This window comes from Gloeophyllum trabeum (genome assembly GCF_000344685.1).
Source record: "Gloeophyllum trabeum ATCC 11539 unplaced genomic scaffold GLOTRscaffold_00005, whole genome shotgun sequence".
NCBI classification, from domain to species: Eukaryota; Fungi; Basidiomycota; class Agaricomycetes; order Gloeophyllales; family Gloeophyllaceae; genus Gloeophyllum; species Gloeophyllum trabeum.
This window is the reverse complement of record NW_006920414.1, coordinates 303,866-321,639: the sequence shown is the minus strand read 5'-3', so window position 1 is coordinate 321,639 and position 17,774 is coordinate 303,866. Positions and strand designations below refer to the sequence as shown.

The 17,774-nt window shown below is 51.5% G+C and overlaps 7 protein-coding genes across 7 annotated transcripts; 1 reads left to right on the top strand and 6 right to left on the bottom strand.

Moving 5' to 3' along the window:
- Window positions 1-438: 438 nt before the first annotated feature.
- Window positions 439-1,072, bottom strand: GLOTRDRAFT_92697 (uncharacterized protein; the record flags this gene model as incomplete). The annotated part of the gene is made up of 5 exons (XM_007866736.1): window positions 439-452; window positions 504-639; window positions 694-766; window positions 827-838; window positions 867-1,072. 5 exons carry the CDS (start codon window positions 1,070-1,072, stop codon window positions 439-441), a joined length of 441 nt encoding a protein of 146 aa, XP_007864927.1.
- Window positions 1,073-1,710: 638 nt separating this feature from the next.
- On the bottom strand, window positions 1,711-3,176 carry GLOTRDRAFT_92696 (uncharacterized protein; the record flags this gene model as incomplete). The annotated part of the gene is made up of 5 exons (XM_007866735.1): window positions 1,711-1,813; window positions 2,155-2,260; window positions 2,605-2,867; window positions 2,934-2,969; window positions 3,031-3,176. The coding sequence occupies 5 exons, from the start codon at window positions 3,174-3,176 to the stop codon at window positions 1,711-1,713; spliced, it is 654 nt and encodes a 217-aa protein (XP_007864926.1).
- Window positions 3,177-4,524: 1,348 nt separating this feature from the next.
- GLOTRDRAFT_92695 (uncharacterized protein) lies at window positions 4,525-5,247 on the bottom strand (the record flags this gene model as incomplete). Its single annotated transcript, XM_007866734.1, has 4 exons — window positions 4,525-4,553; window positions 4,689-4,948; window positions 5,002-5,037; window positions 5,096-5,247. 4 exons carry the CDS (start codon window positions 5,245-5,247, stop codon window positions 4,525-4,527), a joined length of 477 nt encoding a protein of 158 aa, XP_007864925.1.
- A 2,307-nt stretch (window positions 5,248-7,554) lies between these two features.
- GLOTRDRAFT_74671 (Thioesterase/thiol ester dehydrase-isomerase) lies at window positions 7,555-9,068 on the top strand. Its single transcript, XM_007866733.1, has 6 exons — window positions 7,555-7,728; window positions 7,809-8,149; window positions 8,274-8,296; window positions 8,357-8,373; window positions 8,440-8,583; window positions 8,655-9,068. The coding sequence occupies exons 1-6, from the start codon at window positions 7,624-7,626 to the stop codon at window positions 8,859-8,861; spliced, it is 837 nt and encodes a 278-aa protein (XP_007864924.1). The 5' UTR covers window positions 7,555-7,623; the 3' UTR covers window positions 8,862-9,068.
- Window positions 9,056-10,906, bottom strand: GLOTRDRAFT_105148 (Aldo/keto reductase; the record flags this gene model as incomplete). Its single annotated transcript, XM_007866732.1, has 14 exons — window positions 9,056-9,141; window positions 9,200-9,256; window positions 9,328-9,401; window positions 9,566-9,660; window positions 9,716-9,816; window positions 9,866-9,880; window positions 9,942-10,017; window positions 10,078-10,115; window positions 10,170-10,236; window positions 10,290-10,388; window positions 10,452-10,541; window positions 10,592-10,628; window positions 10,687-10,813; window positions 10,867-10,906. 14 exons carry the CDS (start codon window positions 10,904-10,906, stop codon window positions 9,056-9,058), a joined length of 1,002 nt encoding a protein of 333 aa, XP_007864923.1.
- Window positions 10,907-11,206: 300 nt separating this feature from the next.
- On the bottom strand, window positions 11,207-12,788 carry GLOTRDRAFT_74667 (kinase-like protein; the record flags this gene model as incomplete). The annotated part of the gene is made up of 6 exons (XM_007866731.1): window positions 11,207-11,495; window positions 11,550-11,715; window positions 11,767-11,885; window positions 11,939-12,139; window positions 12,198-12,538; window positions 12,592-12,788. The coding sequence occupies 6 exons, from the start codon at window positions 12,786-12,788 to the stop codon at window positions 11,314-11,316; spliced, it is 1,206 nt and encodes a 401-aa protein (XP_007864922.1). The 3' UTR covers window positions 11,207-11,313.
- A 1,278-nt stretch (window positions 12,789-14,066) lies between these two features.
- On the bottom strand, window positions 14,067-15,904 carry GLOTRDRAFT_92693 (uncharacterized protein; the record flags this gene model as incomplete). The annotated part of the gene is made up of 2 exons (XM_007866730.1): window positions 14,067-15,476; window positions 15,548-15,904. The coding sequence occupies 2 exons, from the start codon at window positions 15,902-15,904 to the stop codon at window positions 14,067-14,069; spliced, it is 1,767 nt and encodes a 588-aa protein (XP_007864921.1).
- Between the last annotated feature and the right edge of the window lie 1,870 nt (window positions 15,905-17,774).

The window sequence follows — 17,774 nt, the reverse complement described above, 5'->3', positions numbered from 1 at the left end:
GGTGGAATACCACTGGAGGAGGCATATAGAAACGTGCTGGTTCGGCGTTGGGACACCGGAAATGATGAGATGGCCGTCGGCATCTTGACGATTTCCCGGAAGTATTGTTACTATATATCACAGGCACTGCCACCGATCAAAGTTAGATACCACCTCTCGGTTGATAGCCGTCCAATCATCGTGTTATGTGCGCGGTTGGTATTCTTAGTGCGGACGTGCATGGTGCACGTTCACCATGAACGCTATTGCTGTCCGTAAATCCTGCATCAACATCTTATGAATTACCTCAGAGGGATGGCTCAATCAGAATTTTCATTTATAACAGATGTAACAGAGGCACGTTCGGTTCCAAATACCACGATATACAACAGCGTACAGTAGCACGAAACAGACGTTGATAATCCTACACTTCAGCCAGCATCACTCGTGCTCGTTGTCTTAGGCAGAAACAACTGTAGAAAGTAGGTCAGCAAGGTCAGCAGGAAACTGCATGAGATGCCTACCCCGCAGACTGTAGCCGGGTCCGTCGTCGTTGTCGTTGAAATTGGCCTGGCAGCGGACTTGTCCTCCAGCAGGGCAAGTGAAGCCGACGCTGTTCGTGCCGCCTTGCTTAGCATACTGAGTGGTGTCGTTCGGATCCTGCGTTGCGCATGAGGAAGAACTCCGGGATTTCGATAGAATATCATCACTCACATCGACTTCCATAGAGCCAATGTGGTTGACCTGACCGGGCTCGCAACCGGAGGCGTCCATAGCCTGGCAATTGCTGAGAGCAGTCCGTGAGCTCGCATACTCCACCAGAAGGCGCTCAACAAGGAGCACTTACTATCGCTGCCCGCTGTTGCATCCGACATTGATATACCTACAGGAACAGCGAAAGGTAATCAGGGATAGCACATAGTGACTTTGGAGGCAGATGTCCCCACCATTCGTAATGTCCATCACCCAAAGGGCCGCTTGAACCGCATCCAGAGCGGGCTTCAATGGACCGAACCTCATGGTGCGCGTCGGATGGAGCGGCTTTCACAGCGACCACCATAGCGACGAGGGTAGCGAGGATGTTGAGCTGCATGCTAGGTTGTTGAGAGGCTGTTGTAAGAGCTGCGGTGGAAGTGGGCTCTGATAGAGAAATTAGGAGAGCGCGCCCTGCTTTTATACCTTTGGGAGCTCTGAGTTAATATAAAGGCGTCTGAATGCCAACATATCAAGACCCGTACATGGCTTTGCTGCATGGTCTCGAGATTCGCTGCCCTAGGCCTCATGAGTTATGAACAGAGGCTGGACCACGAAGCATACCGCCCCGAGCCAGCGCCGACGAAGTAAGAAGGGCTATATTGCTATATACAGCTGTGGTCCCTGGGGTTTGCGAGTACATCGAGTTGACAATAGCGGGACTCGCTCATTCAAGAAATAACCGCCACCACGCGTAGCATATGCTCACATGTTCAATACTAGATGCAAAGACATTGGAATCTCCTAAAAGACAGTATCATGAGGTGAGAATGCCGGTAAAGCAATGTAACGGACGCGCCCGGCTTGATGCCACCACTGAAGAAGATGGGAGGGGATGGTGTCGCAGATCATCCACACGTGAGGTGATTACTCGCATCACAGGGGTTTAGGTATGGAAGACGTCAATATTATGCTAAAGTAGTACGAGGGGTGCCGCTCCCTGAGACAGTGTCCAGTTTATTTGGAGAGGCGAAGCACTCACGAAACAACAAGGCGAATAGCTACTAGTAGCCCGGCAAACGATACATCGCCTAGCCGTGGATGGTAGTATCCAATACCAAGAGCACAGTAGATGCACCCTCTGGAAAATGGCAATATATCATCATGAAACCTTCATACTCGTAAGTACTGAGGTCACCGCGGATAGCGCCGGCTTGTCATGTGCATCAGTCGAGGAGTCAGGCCTTCAGGACTCGGAGCGACGCCCCTTCCCCGAGCACAACGTCTGGAATAAAGGCGTCGCCATGTGTAGGTGAGCAAGGCTGATAATGGCCGCCAGTTGACTGTTGGACGTCGGGGTCGGGGCAGTTCTGCCGGTGCTCGGCTCTGCAAGCATCCAAACAGCTCTTCCGAAAGCCACTTCATGCTGCCAAAAATAGATACGTGATCTAATCAGCGGTGCAATGACCCATCCAATCACACCTCGGCTGCGCGATAGCTTTGATCGCTGTAGCCTGTAGTGTCCTCCGTGGAACGTCTATGGGGACGTCGAAATGGATGTAGACAAGTTCGAGGTGTATCTGTAGACCTGTGGACGCCGCGGGTGCTTCTCCAGCCACCATAACATCCAAATTGTCTCACTTATTTCACGTCAGGCATTATTATCCACAATGCGCATCAATTTCATACAAGTAATCGATTCCTGCACAGGTCTTAGCAATGCATTAAGCAACGAATCCGAAGACACAATGTACAATGTGCTACTACAGTGGCAAGGGAGCCCCCGAAAGAACTTGACCTAGGCAAACAATAATGAACTGAGGAGTCGGATTAATGCCCCACTGCTCCACTTCATCGGCCCCTTAGGCAGGCACAACTGGATGGCAAAATTTAGCATGCTCAGAACTAGGTAGCAGGCTAGATATCTCTTACTGCGGAGGCTGTAGCCAGGGCCGTCGGAGTTGTCCTCGAAGTTAGCCTGGCAGCGGACTTGTCCTCCAGCAGGGCAGGTAAAGACCAGGTTGTTGGTATGGCTCTGCTTCGCAAACTGTTGCGTATCATCGGGGTCCTGCACGTTCTGGCTGAGAAGGAGGATCCTCAAGTCAAATAAATCTTGGCTTACGTCGACCTCCAGGGAACCAATTTTGCCAGTCTGACCTGGCTCACAACCAGAGGCGTCCATCGCCTGGCATGCGCTATAATGACTCGATGAGCTCCCGTGCTAGTAGGCGGGTACAAGAATACTAGAGAAGGGTACGTACAACTGTTGGCCAGGGGTGCAAGAACCGGTGACGAACCTATCAAAATGCAAGTAGTCAGAAAATAGATCTTAGTTGATACACCGAAGAGATGACATACCATTCAAAGTGTCCTTCGCCGAAAGGACCGGTCGAGTCGCACCCCGAACGAGTTTCGACAGAGCGAGCATCGAACCGCGGGTTGTAGGGGGCGGCCTGCGCCCCCATAACGGCAGCAAAGAGAGTGACAAGGATGGTGAATTGCATGTTGAATTTATGTTGTTGAGGAAGTGCTTGAGTCCGGCTCAGGTAGAGAGCAGTAGATGTCAAGGCGCCCTTTTATACGCATGGTGGGCCCTGAGTACGGGCAGGAACCTTTGGAAATGGCCAGTGTCAAGTTGAAAGATGCATCAAGGACATAGTTATGATGGCCAACCCATCGCAGCGTGTAACGAGGAGTATCTGTGATCAGACGAACAAACCAGACAAAGATATTAATAACCTCATGGACGTCGCTGCTGGTGCACATTTGCATCGCCCACAGGAAAGACGGGCGAATCAATAGGGTACAAAGTACATCCATCATTTGTGTTGACTTACGGTTGGCTTACCTTACTTTGTTCAGGGAGGCGATGAAGGACATCCGAACATGGCTAGAACCCATGATCTCGTCTGATATAACACACCGGCAAGTTGAAGTGCAGAGCCGGCTTGTCACGATGGGATGGATTACCTGCTGAACTGCAATGGGTCAGAACAACTCATCACTCTCATCTGTTGAAGACCTCAAACGCGGGAAATCGCACCTCTGCCTACGTCTGTCAGCGATCTTTTGATTACTCTGACAGGCCGCAAGGTCGACTCTGAGTTACTGGCATCGATGCAGTCAGCCGTCAATCAGCTATGATGACGTCTCTTCATGAAGATTTAGGGCGATGAACTGGAATCGTCTTGGCGAGACCGACGGCAGGGTAACGACGAGCACCTCCGCTGTTGAGAGGACGCCATAACCTCCGTCACGTCGGACCCCGAGCACAAACCACATCAAGTCGGACTATGGTCCCGCCAACCTTGAGGGGAGGTAGTACCATGGTACTATACGACGCCCTGAGGTCATGAAAACCAGAGCAAACGGTCGAGCAACCACTTGACTGCGGTACTGCAATCACGCCGGATCGTCTAAGGGCCGAGCCTTTGCTGTCAGTGTCTACTGCTCATCAATAGTACCTGACTTGTTTGGTCTTGCGGGGGTTATTTCAGGCCAAGACATCGCCTTGAGCAGGTTCTACGGCCATTCATGATTCATCGTTCGCAAGAGTTCAGTATCATGATTCCTGCGCCGCGGCGATGGTCAGAGAATTTTCCCCTACCCGTGTGGGTACAGCTGTCCGGAGCGACATATCCCTACAAGACCAGAGCGAATGGTGTCGTGCAAGCATCCGCGGAGACATTGTCGATATCTGCGAACTTCGAAAGGCCCACGATCCGAGATCACGTACGTAATTAGTCCCCGGCTAAATATAGCCAGTTATTACGGCGGCTGCTCATCGTCGAAACCTCGAATGCAATCCAACTTGAATGTAGTATTGCAAAGGTTTACAATCGGACCATGTCATCAACCACTGTACAGCACGGGAACTATCACTGCAGCCGAACTTATATCAGTTACAACTTCCTCGATGCTACGGTGAGCCAACGGCGCGTTCATTCAGGCGGAAATAACTGGAACCACTACGGGTTAGCAATATAGACAGGACCCTCCATACGGAGGTGACGTACCACGGAGGCTGTAGTTGGGGCCATCGTTGTTGTCGTTGAAGTTGGCCTGGCAGCGGATCTGTCCACCGGAGGGGCAGGTGAAGGTGACACTGTTCGTGTTGCTCTGCTTAGCATACTGGGTGGTGTCGTTGGGGTCCTGGAATGGCACGTCAGATTGACTATCCGAGACAGTAACGAGAGTCCTCACATCGACCTCCATGGAGCCGATGTGCTTGGTCTGGCCGGGCAGGCAGCCGTCGGCGCCCATCGCCTGGCATTTGCTAGAAACCAGATGTGAGTTGCGTTTCCCCGTTATTTAGCTCGGTACACTTACTATTGCCCTCCACTGTTGCAGCCTACAGTAATCCACCTACAGAAGGCAGTGTCAAAACGAAACTCCAGAGATCATTGCCGCAGGAATGTCATACCAGATGTAGTGACCGTCACCGAGAGGGCCAGTAGAGCCACATCCGCTGCGAGCTTCGATGGCACGAGCAGCCAAAGGCGTATCGGCGGTCGGAACAGCGTTGACCGCGACTGCAGCGGCAGCAGCGAGAGTAGCGAGGATGGTGAACTGCATATCGGTGAGCTGAAGTCTTAGCTGGATGAGCTTGTTGATGAGATTGTTTGTGATAATGGCAAGGGATTGAATGACACGTTTTTATACCTAAAGCATCCCCCGAGGTAGTCGGTGAGTTTGATGCTCGGTGTACGCCTATGGACGTAGTGTCGATCACCGTTTCATACAAAGGCCCGAGCGAAGGTCTCAGCCTCGCGTCCCACTCGCAGAGAAGAACCATGCGCCTTTCAGGGAAGCACTTCATGCGTCGCTTCGAATGGGCGTCTAAAGTAATAACTGTATTGATCGAGCTTCTCAAAGTCAGCTGCTGGTGTAAAGTCGCAGGAAACCCACCTCCGATTTGTCGTGCAGAGGCCAGTAGGTCTTGCACGGGGAGCGTACAGGTCGGAAGTAGTGAGTTGATCGCGGCGTTCTTCCGCAGAAAGGAGTGTCCCGCGACGACGGTCGCAGTCGTAACGTTCATTAAACGTATTTCAATACGATATGTCGGCATAAACTACCAGCCCAATCAATGCCAGAGAAAGGAAAGAGAGCTAGAGCGACAAGGGCGGCCATTGACACTGATGCATACAAAAGTGCTCCATTCCACGTGAACAGAGCACGGTGACAGATATGAAGCACAGGTCGGTGGAGCGTTTCCCGGATGAGGCCTCTGGAATGTCAAAATGTTGAAACACCAACCCCAGCGGTCGAGGCATTCCTTAGAGAAGGAACGGTATGCTCAAGTAGCACAGCGGCCGACCACTCATGGAACGTAAGCACGTCACGGTGAGCTTGGGCTCGAAAGGAGAATATTGCATCCTGTAGTTGCCGCGGCCGAGGTCCACTCCCTTCCTAGCTGCAGTATATCATCATCAAAGCGCATTCAGTCATTGCGGGGGCAGAGCTGCATGTCTACAGTAACTAAGCCCCAGCTTCCCGTCTCTCCCTAGAGAGACGGTGCGCAGAGGCATGGCGCGGTAGCGGTGCAGGGGCGTTTAGACGCAGAGGATGAAGCGACAGTGAGGGTGCTCTGCCCTGATACTCCGAACAGCCACCCGCAAGATGTAGAGCTAGATCCGCGTCCTTGGTGCAACCGCAGTGAGGTCTGCGTATGAGGCAGGCAACCCTGTGCTGATATCGAGGAGGAAGTGAACAACTTTTGAAACGAAAAGGCCTGCATGACCGGTATGTCGCACTCGACACCCCTGCCGTGCACAGGAGCCCTCTTCCAAGTCATCAGATACAGCCTAGAGTAGGGTCTGGCACGGGCAGGCATTACCCGGGTACACCCACCGCCCGACCCGTACTTTACCCGTGCGGGTGTACCCGTACGGATCATGGGTACCCATCCGTTGTACCCGGGACGGGTACGGGCAGGACCAGTGCTAGGGTGGGTAGACCGTGGGTCACCCGTGGGCCGAGGACCTATTTACCTGTATTTACTTGTATTGGGAGTGCTGACTGTGTTGGCAACGGATGTCTCGTCCGTTCGCTCCACGTTCGCTACTGTACTATCAACGCTGTCGTCGTCATCATCTCCTTCGTCGCCCGTACCGCAATCTACGATCCATAGTTTCATTAGCCTTTCCGATGCGGTAGCCGCACATACAGACTCATCATGCCTCCATTGGCCCACAAGCTGGATGACATCTTGGTATATGTACCACTCCATTCAATCACTTACAGCATAATATGTCCTTGCAATCATTCAAGGCCCAGGTAGCAGTAGGCTCATGGATCAAGACCCCTCTGTTATCCGATGTGGAAGTTGTTGCTCAAGTGATTGAGGCAGGTAATAAGGCAGATGCGAAGGGAGGGGGAAGGGCAAAGCAAAAGCAAATGATAGTATATAATTCTTGCCCTATACACTATCAGCACAAGATAGAGGTACTTGACAATACACGTACCCGTGGGCACCCATGGGTACCCATGGGTACACCCACGGGTCTACCCATACCCATGTCACTGTGCCCGGGTCGGGTACGGGCACCGTCCTCGCCAGCACTTTGCCCGCGGGCACACCCACGGGTTAACCCGGGTATACCCATGCTAGACCCTAGCCTAGAGCAACCCTGAGCTGCAGTGCTAGTGCGCCTATGATATTGAGAGAACCCTCGAAAATGACGTTTCCATCCTATCATGTTAGTTCACAGCTGATACAGACGGAAATCTAAGCTTTCAACTTCCAAGAAGCGGGACTGAGCGTAGAGGTTGTGAAGCTGGAACCACGTCCGAGTCGGATGCGTCCAAGAGTCGTCCTGTGAACCCCCTGTGAACCGGCTCAAACGCGGTCCCGGACCGGTGGTGGAAGACGTTGAAAGTCCTCGCGTCCTTATATCCTCGTAACTCGGTTGAGAGCATCGACAAGTCCAACCACTACACCAGAAGTATACCATGATTCGAGTAGCCAGGCTCTGTAGTCACCTCCTCCGACAAGGACCTCGCCGCGGCAACTCCGTCGTACTGAAACGCGCTTCATCTAGCGGTTCAAATGTACATGTACGTCCCATGAATTGGTTTGGCTTCCAAGCTCGACTTGACCTTTTTCAACCATCGGGTGGGCTACGAACAATCATTAGTCGCTATATGCAGCGTTTAAGGACCCGAACTCTCCATACTACTTGGCGCCTGGAACAGTCGGTCCTGCATCGCCAGATGAGCCTGACCCGTCCGCGCATAGAGACATCCATATGTCCTCTGTGGTTGCAGAGCAGCACACTACCCCTTCTGTTGATTCGAACTCTGCGAGTATACAACACGCAACAGAATTGCTGCAAGGGCCGTGCACATATGATGTTGAGCGCCGAAAACTCCGGTCTTTGTCTCCGGAGCAGGCAAAGGACGCGTTGGTTGAGATGGGGTACCATCCTGGCTCGTTCTTGGAGCAGAAGATTGTGTGGGGAGATTTGGACTCCTTCCAGTGAGTAAGCTCTGTCCCTCTCGACTCTTCATGGAGGGCGGAGTGTCTACGTCAAGTCATCCACTACGCTTCCAATAGCGGAGACACATGTATATGTATCTTATGCTAATAATTCCCTGGTAAGGCACGTAAACAACGTTCGCTACCGTGAGTTTTCCACTCCTCTCCCCAACATTCAATAACCTTCTCCCTCCCTTCGACAACCAGTTCGATTCCTCGAATCAGTGAGTGCACGGTACACTCCATTCCCCTATCCCTCCCGCCATTTTCTTACATCCTACATCTCACAGTCCCGCATACTCTATATGGCTGCCCTCGGCCGGGCCCTAGGCGGACCCACGAAAGAGCAGCAAATGCTCAAAGGTAAAGGTACTTCCCTTATCATGAAGTCCATCGAGCTTTCCTTCCGGCGCCCAGTCACCTACCCCGACACTGTGCGTCTCCCCTCGCCTCCACTGCGTTTCGACTTTTAACGATTACTCTTGGTTACCTCCGTGGGATGTAGCTATTGGTCGCCCACCGGCCGGTGTCCCCACCCTCCCTCAATGGTTCTATCTTTCAGTTCCACGCGCTGGCATATAGCTATACACAGCAAAGGCTGGTGCTGACGTCTAATTGCGACTGCGTCTGGTATGATTATGACAAGCTCAGAAAGGCGGAGGTCGGGAAGGATGTGTGGAGCGTCGTGAAGAGCGGGATCAGCTCGCCATGAGAGCATCTGCGGTGGACATCGAGTGGTTGACGGTATACCGAGGAGCCTAGAACCTTGAACAATTCGTTCGGTATCTGATTAGGCAACATTAAGGCCTGCCCCGAGTACCCCTCCAGGCCACATCGTCGAGCAATCATGTGACAATTGAGGTAACTATCTGGAGTCTCATCGACGTATACGAAATTTCTAGTAGCTCAAGTGTGTCCGATGACAGCCTGAGGCACGTACGGCTCCTCCAAATACTTGATCTCTTCCTCCGTCAACTCGACGTGTACGGCACCTTATACATGGTCCCTGTCAGCTCATGGACGACACGTCCATGTCTTTGATGTGCATACCTATGATGTCTTCTAGATTCCTCAGGCTTGTCGTACCAACGATAGGCGCGGTCACACCTGGCGGAGAACAAGGTCAGACATGTCATCACAGGCTTCCCCACGGAGAGAACCGAATTGACTATGCATACCGTCTTTCGACAAGCTCCACGCGGTGGCCACCTGGGCCATACTTATACCCTTCTTCTTAGCTATTTCTTCGACGCTTGATAGTGTTTCCCAGTGAGTGTAAACAGTGAGATCCGAAATGCGAGAGCGTACCGTGATATTATCGTCGGGGTGCTAGAGAGCTTAGTATACCGCGCGACGGATCTGGACATCGTGCATGAAGTGAGTAACTATTCAAACCGTCCACGTGAGCAGGCACACTTATCAGTAGCGCCCCGCTTAGTCTCCTGGTACAGCGGCCTGGCGAGGAGACCACGCGCGAGCGGAGAGAATGGGATCGAACCCACTCCAAACATCTGAGAAAAGGCGTCGGTCCAAATGAACAGAATACCTGTCTTAAGTGGGGCTCGCCTTCAAAGTCGGCAAGAGCTCCCGCTCGTCTTCGCGGTAGAGCAGGCTGTGGTGGTTTTGCATCGAGATGAAGGGTGTCAGCTTGTGCGCGATGGCGTAGTCTGCGGATTGTCTCAGAAAACCTCCACAACTTCAGGACGTTGGACATACTCTGCATGGCGTGGACTGTTGTTGAGGGTTGTGAAGATTACATCAGGTCGGAACAGTGTTACTGAAGGGAACATACACTGATAGGCCCAGCAAGCGCTCATGCCTATGTATCGGACATATCCTGCCTGGACGACGTCGTGAAGCGCCTGCATCTGAGGGACGGGCGTTTATGGGCAACGTGGCATGAAATAGAGGAGGATACATAGGCGTACCGTTTCCTCGATGGGAGTGTTATAATCAAACCTATGACCTGAATATCAATGAGCCTATAAGTACAGGTGGATTGACGCAGTAGCTGTCTGACATTGCAGCAAGTCAATATAGTCCAGTTGAAGCCGTTCTAAGCTATGCTTGACAGAGTCGAAGATATGCTACAGGAAGGTATTATTTGGTCCGCCGCTTCTTGTCATAAAAGTGAGCTTACCTTTCGGCTTAGTCCATGCTGATTGACGAATCCTATGTCGTCCGGATTAGCAGCCCCCATGACGTTTCCCCCAGGTGTACGGCCGACAGGTCGGTAGACCTGGGTTCAAATATCATCAGTGTGCACTGAGAACTGTATAAATTCGAATAATATTCAAAATACCTTGGTCATGACGACTATCTCGTCCCTAGGAAGCTGGAGCCGCTTGATAGCTCTTCCCAGCATGACTTCGGACATGCCGTTGGAATACGTCTACGTCAGAATGAGGTGGTCATATTTATTCTATCGCATCCTCGACTCACATTCGCAGTGTCAAAGGCATTGATGCCAGCGTCATATCTAAGGAACCAATTTACAAGTTGGACGCTTGATTCGTCATAGTGCCAGTGATGCGTACGCTGCCTTCACGTGTTTGACGATCTCATCTTCCTCTCCTATTACCCAGTCTTGCCACTCAGAGCTACCGTATTGCATCGTGCCCAAGATAATCTTGGACACCTTCAGCCCCGACTTCCCGAGTCGAACTGAATAGTCAGTGCGTCAAGGGTAATCCTTGCTTTCCAGAGACCAAACTAACCATATGGCATCTTCGAATTCTTCACTGGAGTAGCAGCCATGATGTTCTGCGAGGCCGTGGGGTAGTTCATTGTTCAAACGGCGTTCGAGTTCTTATGGCTGCCTGTTCAGTCTGAGATTGCCTATCGCCGGAACTTCGGCATCTGCACCTTTCGAAGACAAGATAGTAGGTGCTATTAATATCGCACCCACCATTAAGCCTACGAATAGAATCACCAGTAGCAGGGAATGTGGCGTGTACTGTTTGAAACGAGGGCATAATGTTAAGAGAGCCGCAGCGGTAACGAGCGAAATCAAATTTGATGAAGGAACCAAGTGTCGGGCATGCCAAAAACACTCTAATGCCATCAACATTTCTCGGCTTGAATAACTGGCAATGGCAGACAGAGAATAAGACGATAACTACGGTCTTTGACCAGCTGTAGCTCGTTAACCAGGCAAGTGGAGGTCAGGATCTCAGCCACTCGTGCTGAAGCAGCTGCCTAGAGGTTGAGCGATCAGCAGGGTTAAGGCGTAGCATACACCGAATGAAGTCGGCACATATTAGTAGCTCTTCTTCGCTAAGGACGTTGTAGTTGGCCAGTGCCCTCGTGAGATCCGCCGCTCCTTCAACTCTGATCCTTAGGTTACCTATATTGGCATTAGTACAAGATAGAATCACTGGGAATATCTCTAGGGCCACACCATTGTCTTTGAAGTATTTATCATAGTGTTCGCCGCAACTGAAGACGTTCTTGTCGAACCTTTCGCCTACCATCGGAGCCATATGTGCAAGATGATAGTCTTCCGGCGTCCAAGTGGGTCCACCACGAGGGACAAACAACCAGCGACCCGTTAAGAGCTCGAACACCTACGGAAACTAGGGTGATAAAGGCTCTCGGATTAACTGGATGACGCTTACCAGGCATCCGAGATTCCATATATCGGCACTAGCGTCCCATTCACAGCCTATGATCACTTCTGGAGCCCTGAGGGCTACGGGTTGGATGATTTTTGCATGGAAGCCATCCTTTGTAGCAGCTAAGGTAGACGGTTATGATAGCGTGTTCCTTCGCAAAATTACGAGGACATACCAACTCCAAAATCTGTCAATTTAATATGTACATTGGACGGAGACAGGACATCCGCTGTCGGCAATGTCACGGGACGAGACAGAACAGGTGCTACAGGAAACTGCGACTCGTTTTCGATAGAAAGACGTTCCCGGGGAGGTTCAGTTGCCACCGCAGCCCTGAGGTCCGGAATTGTTAGGTGAATATTGTCGGGTTTGATATCTAATCGTCGTGGAGTCAGACGGAGTCGATTGGAATGGAACATGACATAGCCACTTACCAGTATGTATAACTTGACAATCATTATGCAGAAAGTCGAGTGCGAGGAGCAGCTGCTTGGTGATTTTCTTCACCACGCCTACCGGAAACCGGTGTTGTTCGAAAGTACGTTTCGAAGAATCGAGGGATTCTCCTAGCACCTCCGTAACAAGACAAAGATGGTCGCCGTGTGGGCTTGAAAGGCAAAAATCGTCCTTGAGCTCGACCACGTGTGAGTAGCCCTGATGCCGAGACGAGCTGCCAGCCGAGCGAACACGCTTCAATATATCTAGTTCGAAGGAGAGTCTGCCTTGGACAGAAGTCGCATGAGCAGTCAAAATCTTGACTGCCGCATAATTCGACCTGTTAGAGATACATTGTTATCGGACCTCCTACATGTATCCATTCTTTCTTACCTCGTGTCCTGGGCAAGCCAGACGTTTGAGTGCTGGCCCCAGCCCAGCTTTCTCAGGACCGTATAGCGGGAGTTGAGGTGTTCTCCGAGCGTAGCGGCATAATAGCCCCCGCAATCGCTCGTAGGGAGATCCAATGGCTCCTCTGGCCAGGGAAGAGGCGTACTCCCTCCTGTAGTGCTGCGGATGATGGGCACCATCAAGACGGACTTTAGAGCTCTACGAAGGCGAGACATGTTCAGGGTGTTCTAGTATGTTGCGAATCATTCCCTAGAGCAAGCCGTAAGTACCCGATATATCGGAACCGTCGTCGGAAGCTGTAACATATTGGTGGCACGAATTATGGCATGGAAGAAGCCACATGCACGCTGACTCATTGTGGGTCCACAGTCTACAGTCTCAGACACATCAGTACTTACTACATACTGTACGCGGCAGGAGTCTCAGCAGTTCGCGGAACGATGGGCCTACCCAGAAAAAAAGGAGGACTTCCACTGACAGAACTTGAGGCGTTGAAGGTCTCGAGATCTGGTTCGATCGCTAACCGCCGAGTCATCTCAGCTCCTGGTCGATGTTTGCGGCACCCTGTCGCACCAAAGATGACAAGCTTCTGCTATCCTACTTTTTCGCAGGAGGTTTATGGAGCAGTTTGCAGATCGGATCTGCAAACTGCTGCAAGATGGCGCACCGACTCGAACTTGAAGATCGACGTGCGTCTTCTGACTAGAGAAGAGGATTAAGTACAGCTGGCATCATGTCTCCGAGTCGTTTGTGACGACCAGCGCTCTCGGAAGCTGAGCAGAGCTGATCATACTATGTAGTAGCCTGGTTCCGTTCTAACGCAAAGTTTTTGAGCCGCGACCTCATTAGTAATTACCCCTACTATATGATCGTAAGACACCAGTGCTGTTAGTATGACTACAAAGGCGCCAAAGTGACCTTGAGCGGTCTACTCGGATTAGCACGGGCTTGCGCCGCGCTCAGCATCCCCGGGCCACTCGATTCTATTGATTCCATCCGAGTTCCGTATCGTGGTACTCTTCAGTGGAGCTTGAGGACCTTGGAACCTCGGGAGTGGATGGAGATGAGAAATGCAGCGGTGGCCCGATTTCTGTCTTCTGTTTTTCCCGTCTATATGACACTGCCCGAGTACAGGAGCCTCAGGGATGGGTAACGATCTGTTTAGAGGGACAGTCCCTGGTATGAAGTGAGCAATCTTGTCTCACTGAGGTCGACGTGGCATGAGAAGGTAGATATGTTTCGAGCGCGCGAACAGAACTATCACCTTCGCTGCATCTCTCCTTGCATGCACTATCCCGTTCCATTCACTGAAACAATACACCAAGTACAAGACAATATACCCTAGACCTGCCTTGCTGCTGTCCTGCAGATCGTACTAGTCTACAAACCCTCGGACCGCCACGCTCCGAGTCGTGTAAGCTGCTGTGCAACAACCATCTGTCAGACGGCCACCCCACTTAGTTTGAGTCGGCAAACAGCTCTTGTATCTTGTACCAGGCCAAATAGCTCGATCTGAGGGGGGGCCCTACGGGTTTGGAACGGAGCGGAGAAACTGTTTTCAAACGAGGAAACATCATCTTCAGAAAGCCTGCGACAGCCTCATGATCCGTGACCGAGGAGGCGTATCCGACAACTAAGGTTTCCACCTGCATGAATGGTTCGTCTGCCCAGGCGGATGACAGGACATCTTCTGCATCTTGATTCACATTCATACCGATGTAGGAAAGTTCTTTACAAGCACGGGCAAGCGCGACAAGGCCACCGAGGGTGGTGATGGAACTTCTGTCACCAGTGTTGACCATCGAGACATCGAGAAGTCGGAGTCTGGGTAGAGCACTTGCCAACTCATACAGGAAAACATCGTTGAAATCAATCCCCTCTGTGTATCCGGATAACACAAGTTCCTGGAGGTTCTTAAGTCTTAACAAGGGGTCGAAGAGGGAGGGAGAAAGGACAATATCCCCCCGATATATCCTGGAATCGCTTAGAGGTATGTCCTCAAAAACAAGGGAAAACACCGAGAGTGTCTCCGGCAGATCATAAGGTGGGAGTGAGAGGGTCTCATCCACCGATGAGTGGAAACAGAGGCGCTGAGTAATCAATAGGCTTTCGAGGGGAGCGTGGCGTATAAAACGGGAAAGCATGGGCCAGGAACCTTTGCCATGCAAGGCGACCTTCAAAACCCGCAGCGACGGAAAGCTACCAGGACAAACTTCTGTGAATTCAACCGGTTCATCGTCGAAATGATAAAACGGCGACAGCAGGCCAAGTTCCAATGATCGGAGATCCCGGAAACGTGCTAGATGCGGTAACACACTAGGGTGTAGAGGCTTGAACCAGGGCAACGCAAGATATTCCATATCGGCACGTTCCTCCAGAATGGCTGGCACGGGGAACTGCAACACTGAACGTATTTCTTCTGGGAAGTAGTCAACGTGTACTCGTTTCACTAGAGGTGCCACTTGCATCAAGGTACGTAGATGCATGGTTTCTTCAGGCAACCACTTGCGAGGCCGACGCAAATCAGTCCACCAATCGTACCACAAGTTGAAGGTAAGAGAGCGCAGCTGGCAGTGACGAGAAAGCAATGTTGCAAACTCGAAACCGAGCGCCGAAGGAGAGGCGCATAATGCTAACTCGAGGGTGCGTATCCTGGGAAAGAAGTCGGGGATTAAAGCGGGTGCCTCATCGAAGAACTTCTTAGCAGCGAGCAGAAGACCCTCAACTTCCTCCACCTTGTCGTGGATATGACCATCAGGACCAAGTTCACGGATAATGGCATGACTTGTCATTCTCAGTACCCTTATCCTCCTGGAATAATATCTGAAACGATCCATGTCTTTGGCAACTATATCCCTGTTCACGTTCTGACACAGCGAAGTAATGGGCAACAATTAACACCAGGTCCCTTAGTAGGGAAGATTTCGATAGCACTCACCCACTTGATGCACCTTGTGTACTCGCTTTGAGGATCCTTTCGCATATCAAATATGTTCGGTGGCAAGTAAGTCACCAGCAGCCTAACGTCCTGTGTCTCCCATAGAAAGTCCAAAGCAGGCTCCAGAAATGAGCGACACGTCAGTGCAATAGCAAGAATGGTAGAGTTGCGCCGGCGAGCTTCCTGGCCTGATGTTTGGTGAAGGTGGGGGACACTATTATACACCCAGGGATCCCCTGGCAGGAGAGGAGTGAGACGTTGCCAGTGTTGAGGATCTGTCTCAGTGAAAGTTCCCTCGTCGTAGAGAGAGGCGATGATAGCGCACAGAATTTCGGATATGGTGAGGCAACGATGCATGGTCGATGTGGTTATAGCGAGAGATGCGGTAGAAATGTGGCTCGGTTCGAGTTGACTTATATAGCCCGCGTGAGTGGGAAAAGAAGCACACGGCTCGCTTGTGGCTGGGATCTGTGGCAGATCGGGAATAATGTACGGCTCAATATAAGCCACGAGGAAGAGGTCTGGGATACGTATGCCATTACCTTGTTTCAGAAACGATTTGATGTGCGATTACTGTTAACAGACGACCGGACCAGAGGAAAGCTGCTATCCGGCCAAGCTCCCTGTCGACTTTCACCTTTGGTGATAGCCTTCCCCGGGTGAGCTACCAGATATTGCGGCCAACCAAATTCTGAAGCCAGATACGCACAGATCTCCCGTATCCTGTGGAACTGATACAAATGTGGATAATGCACGCCGAGAACTCACCTGATCATCAACGTGCGAACCCTGATCTTCCCTCGAATCGACCCTTCAGCACGAGTAAATATGGATTCTCACTCACCATTGTTGGCTTGCATGCGATGATGAGCTGAAGACGAGAATAACCATCCGAGCCGTTGCGCAGTGCCGTACTTAGGCATATAGCGGGTCGTCATAGCAGACGCAGCTATACTGATGCGTATGGTCTCTCTATGATTTCTACGGCTGACGTCGCAATCCTGGTGAGCAAAAATTAGTAAATCGATCTGTTAAGATCTTGTGAAACGTGTGCGGTCAGGGATCATTGTCATCGTTGAAGCTGCGTTGGTAGTACCTGTTTTGTCGGGCCTGAAGAGGGCCTCCCCAAGACGTCAGTACCTGGTACTCAGGGTAAGTTCTACATCATAAGAGTTTGAATGGTCCAGCGACAGGTCAAGGCGCAACCGGGGTAACGGAAACGACATGGTGTATCGGCACTTGCAACGGGCCTGTAGCCTGTCTGGTTGTGGAGTCGAGGAACAGGGTAAGTCATAGGGCGGTTGCCACCAGGTATAATTTAATGGGTGCTCCAGCTCAGAGTTCTTCACTCCTCGGAAGTAATGCTCAGTCAAAGGCCTTGAACATGATTCAAGAGTTACAATATCGGGACCGCAACATATAGCCTCCGAGTGATCCTTCTGAATGAGAACGGACACGAATAACTTGAAGCAAAGATGTCCTCCGAAGTCACACCCCAAGCGTCGTAGCGCTCAGGAAGACCCGTTATGCGCCTTGAGAATTAGAGGTGCACTGTTTCCCGGACATCCGATTGCATATGGGCACAAGGATCCGTTCGTAATCCGACGAGACGAGGACGAGCCCTACCAAGGCCGCTCGACTCGCAGCTGCTGCGAGATCCGTTTGGAGCGGGCATGCCAGCTGCAACGAGCGTACAACCGAGCAGCTAGCTATAGTACCCCGACTCGAGTCGTATGAGCAATATCGACTGCGGCATCCGATGAATGCCTCGACAGCAAGCGAAGACTGTAACACCGGAGAGCTTGAAGAACTAGGCATAGCTTCCGAGTCGACAGCGGCAGCGCCAAGGTTAAGGTCAGTAGCATCTCGTCTCTGCTTCCTGTCGTCGCGATCCGCGAGGATCCGCGCCGACAGCATCACAAGTATTCAGCTAAGAAACTTGCTCATCCTGCCCTTTCCCCGCTTCCGTCTCGTAAATTCGTCGGTGACTAGCGCTATAACTATCTGACTCTGATATGAAACTCAGACGCCGATACGGCAAGCCTTGTGCCGCTTACAGAGAGTCCCACCTCCATCATCCTATTCTTAGCTCGGACCAATGGAGAAATCCAGAGACTCAGATCTTTTACAGAAGACGTCGAAGGAGCTCCGATGGTTCCCCGTTATAAATGGCTTCGTATGACGTTGGAAGATTTCAAAGCTCCCCGGGCTAGCCACCCTTGCCTCG

Excerpts from the sequence above, each read along its gene's own strand:
- GLOTRDRAFT_74671 (XM_007866733.1), top strand. The coding sequence starts at position 7,624 with ATGATTCGAGTAGCCAGGCTCTGTAGTCACCTCCTCCGACAAGGACCT. Across the intron at positions 7,729-7,808 it reads CTAGCGGTTCAAATGTACAT|TCGCTATATGCAGCGTTTAA; the intron begins GTACGTCCCATG and ends AACAATCATTAG. Across the intron at positions 8,150-8,273 it reads GGAGATTTGGACTCCTTCCA|GCACGTAAACAACGTTCGCT; the intron begins GTGAGTAAGCTC and ends TTCCCTGGTAAG.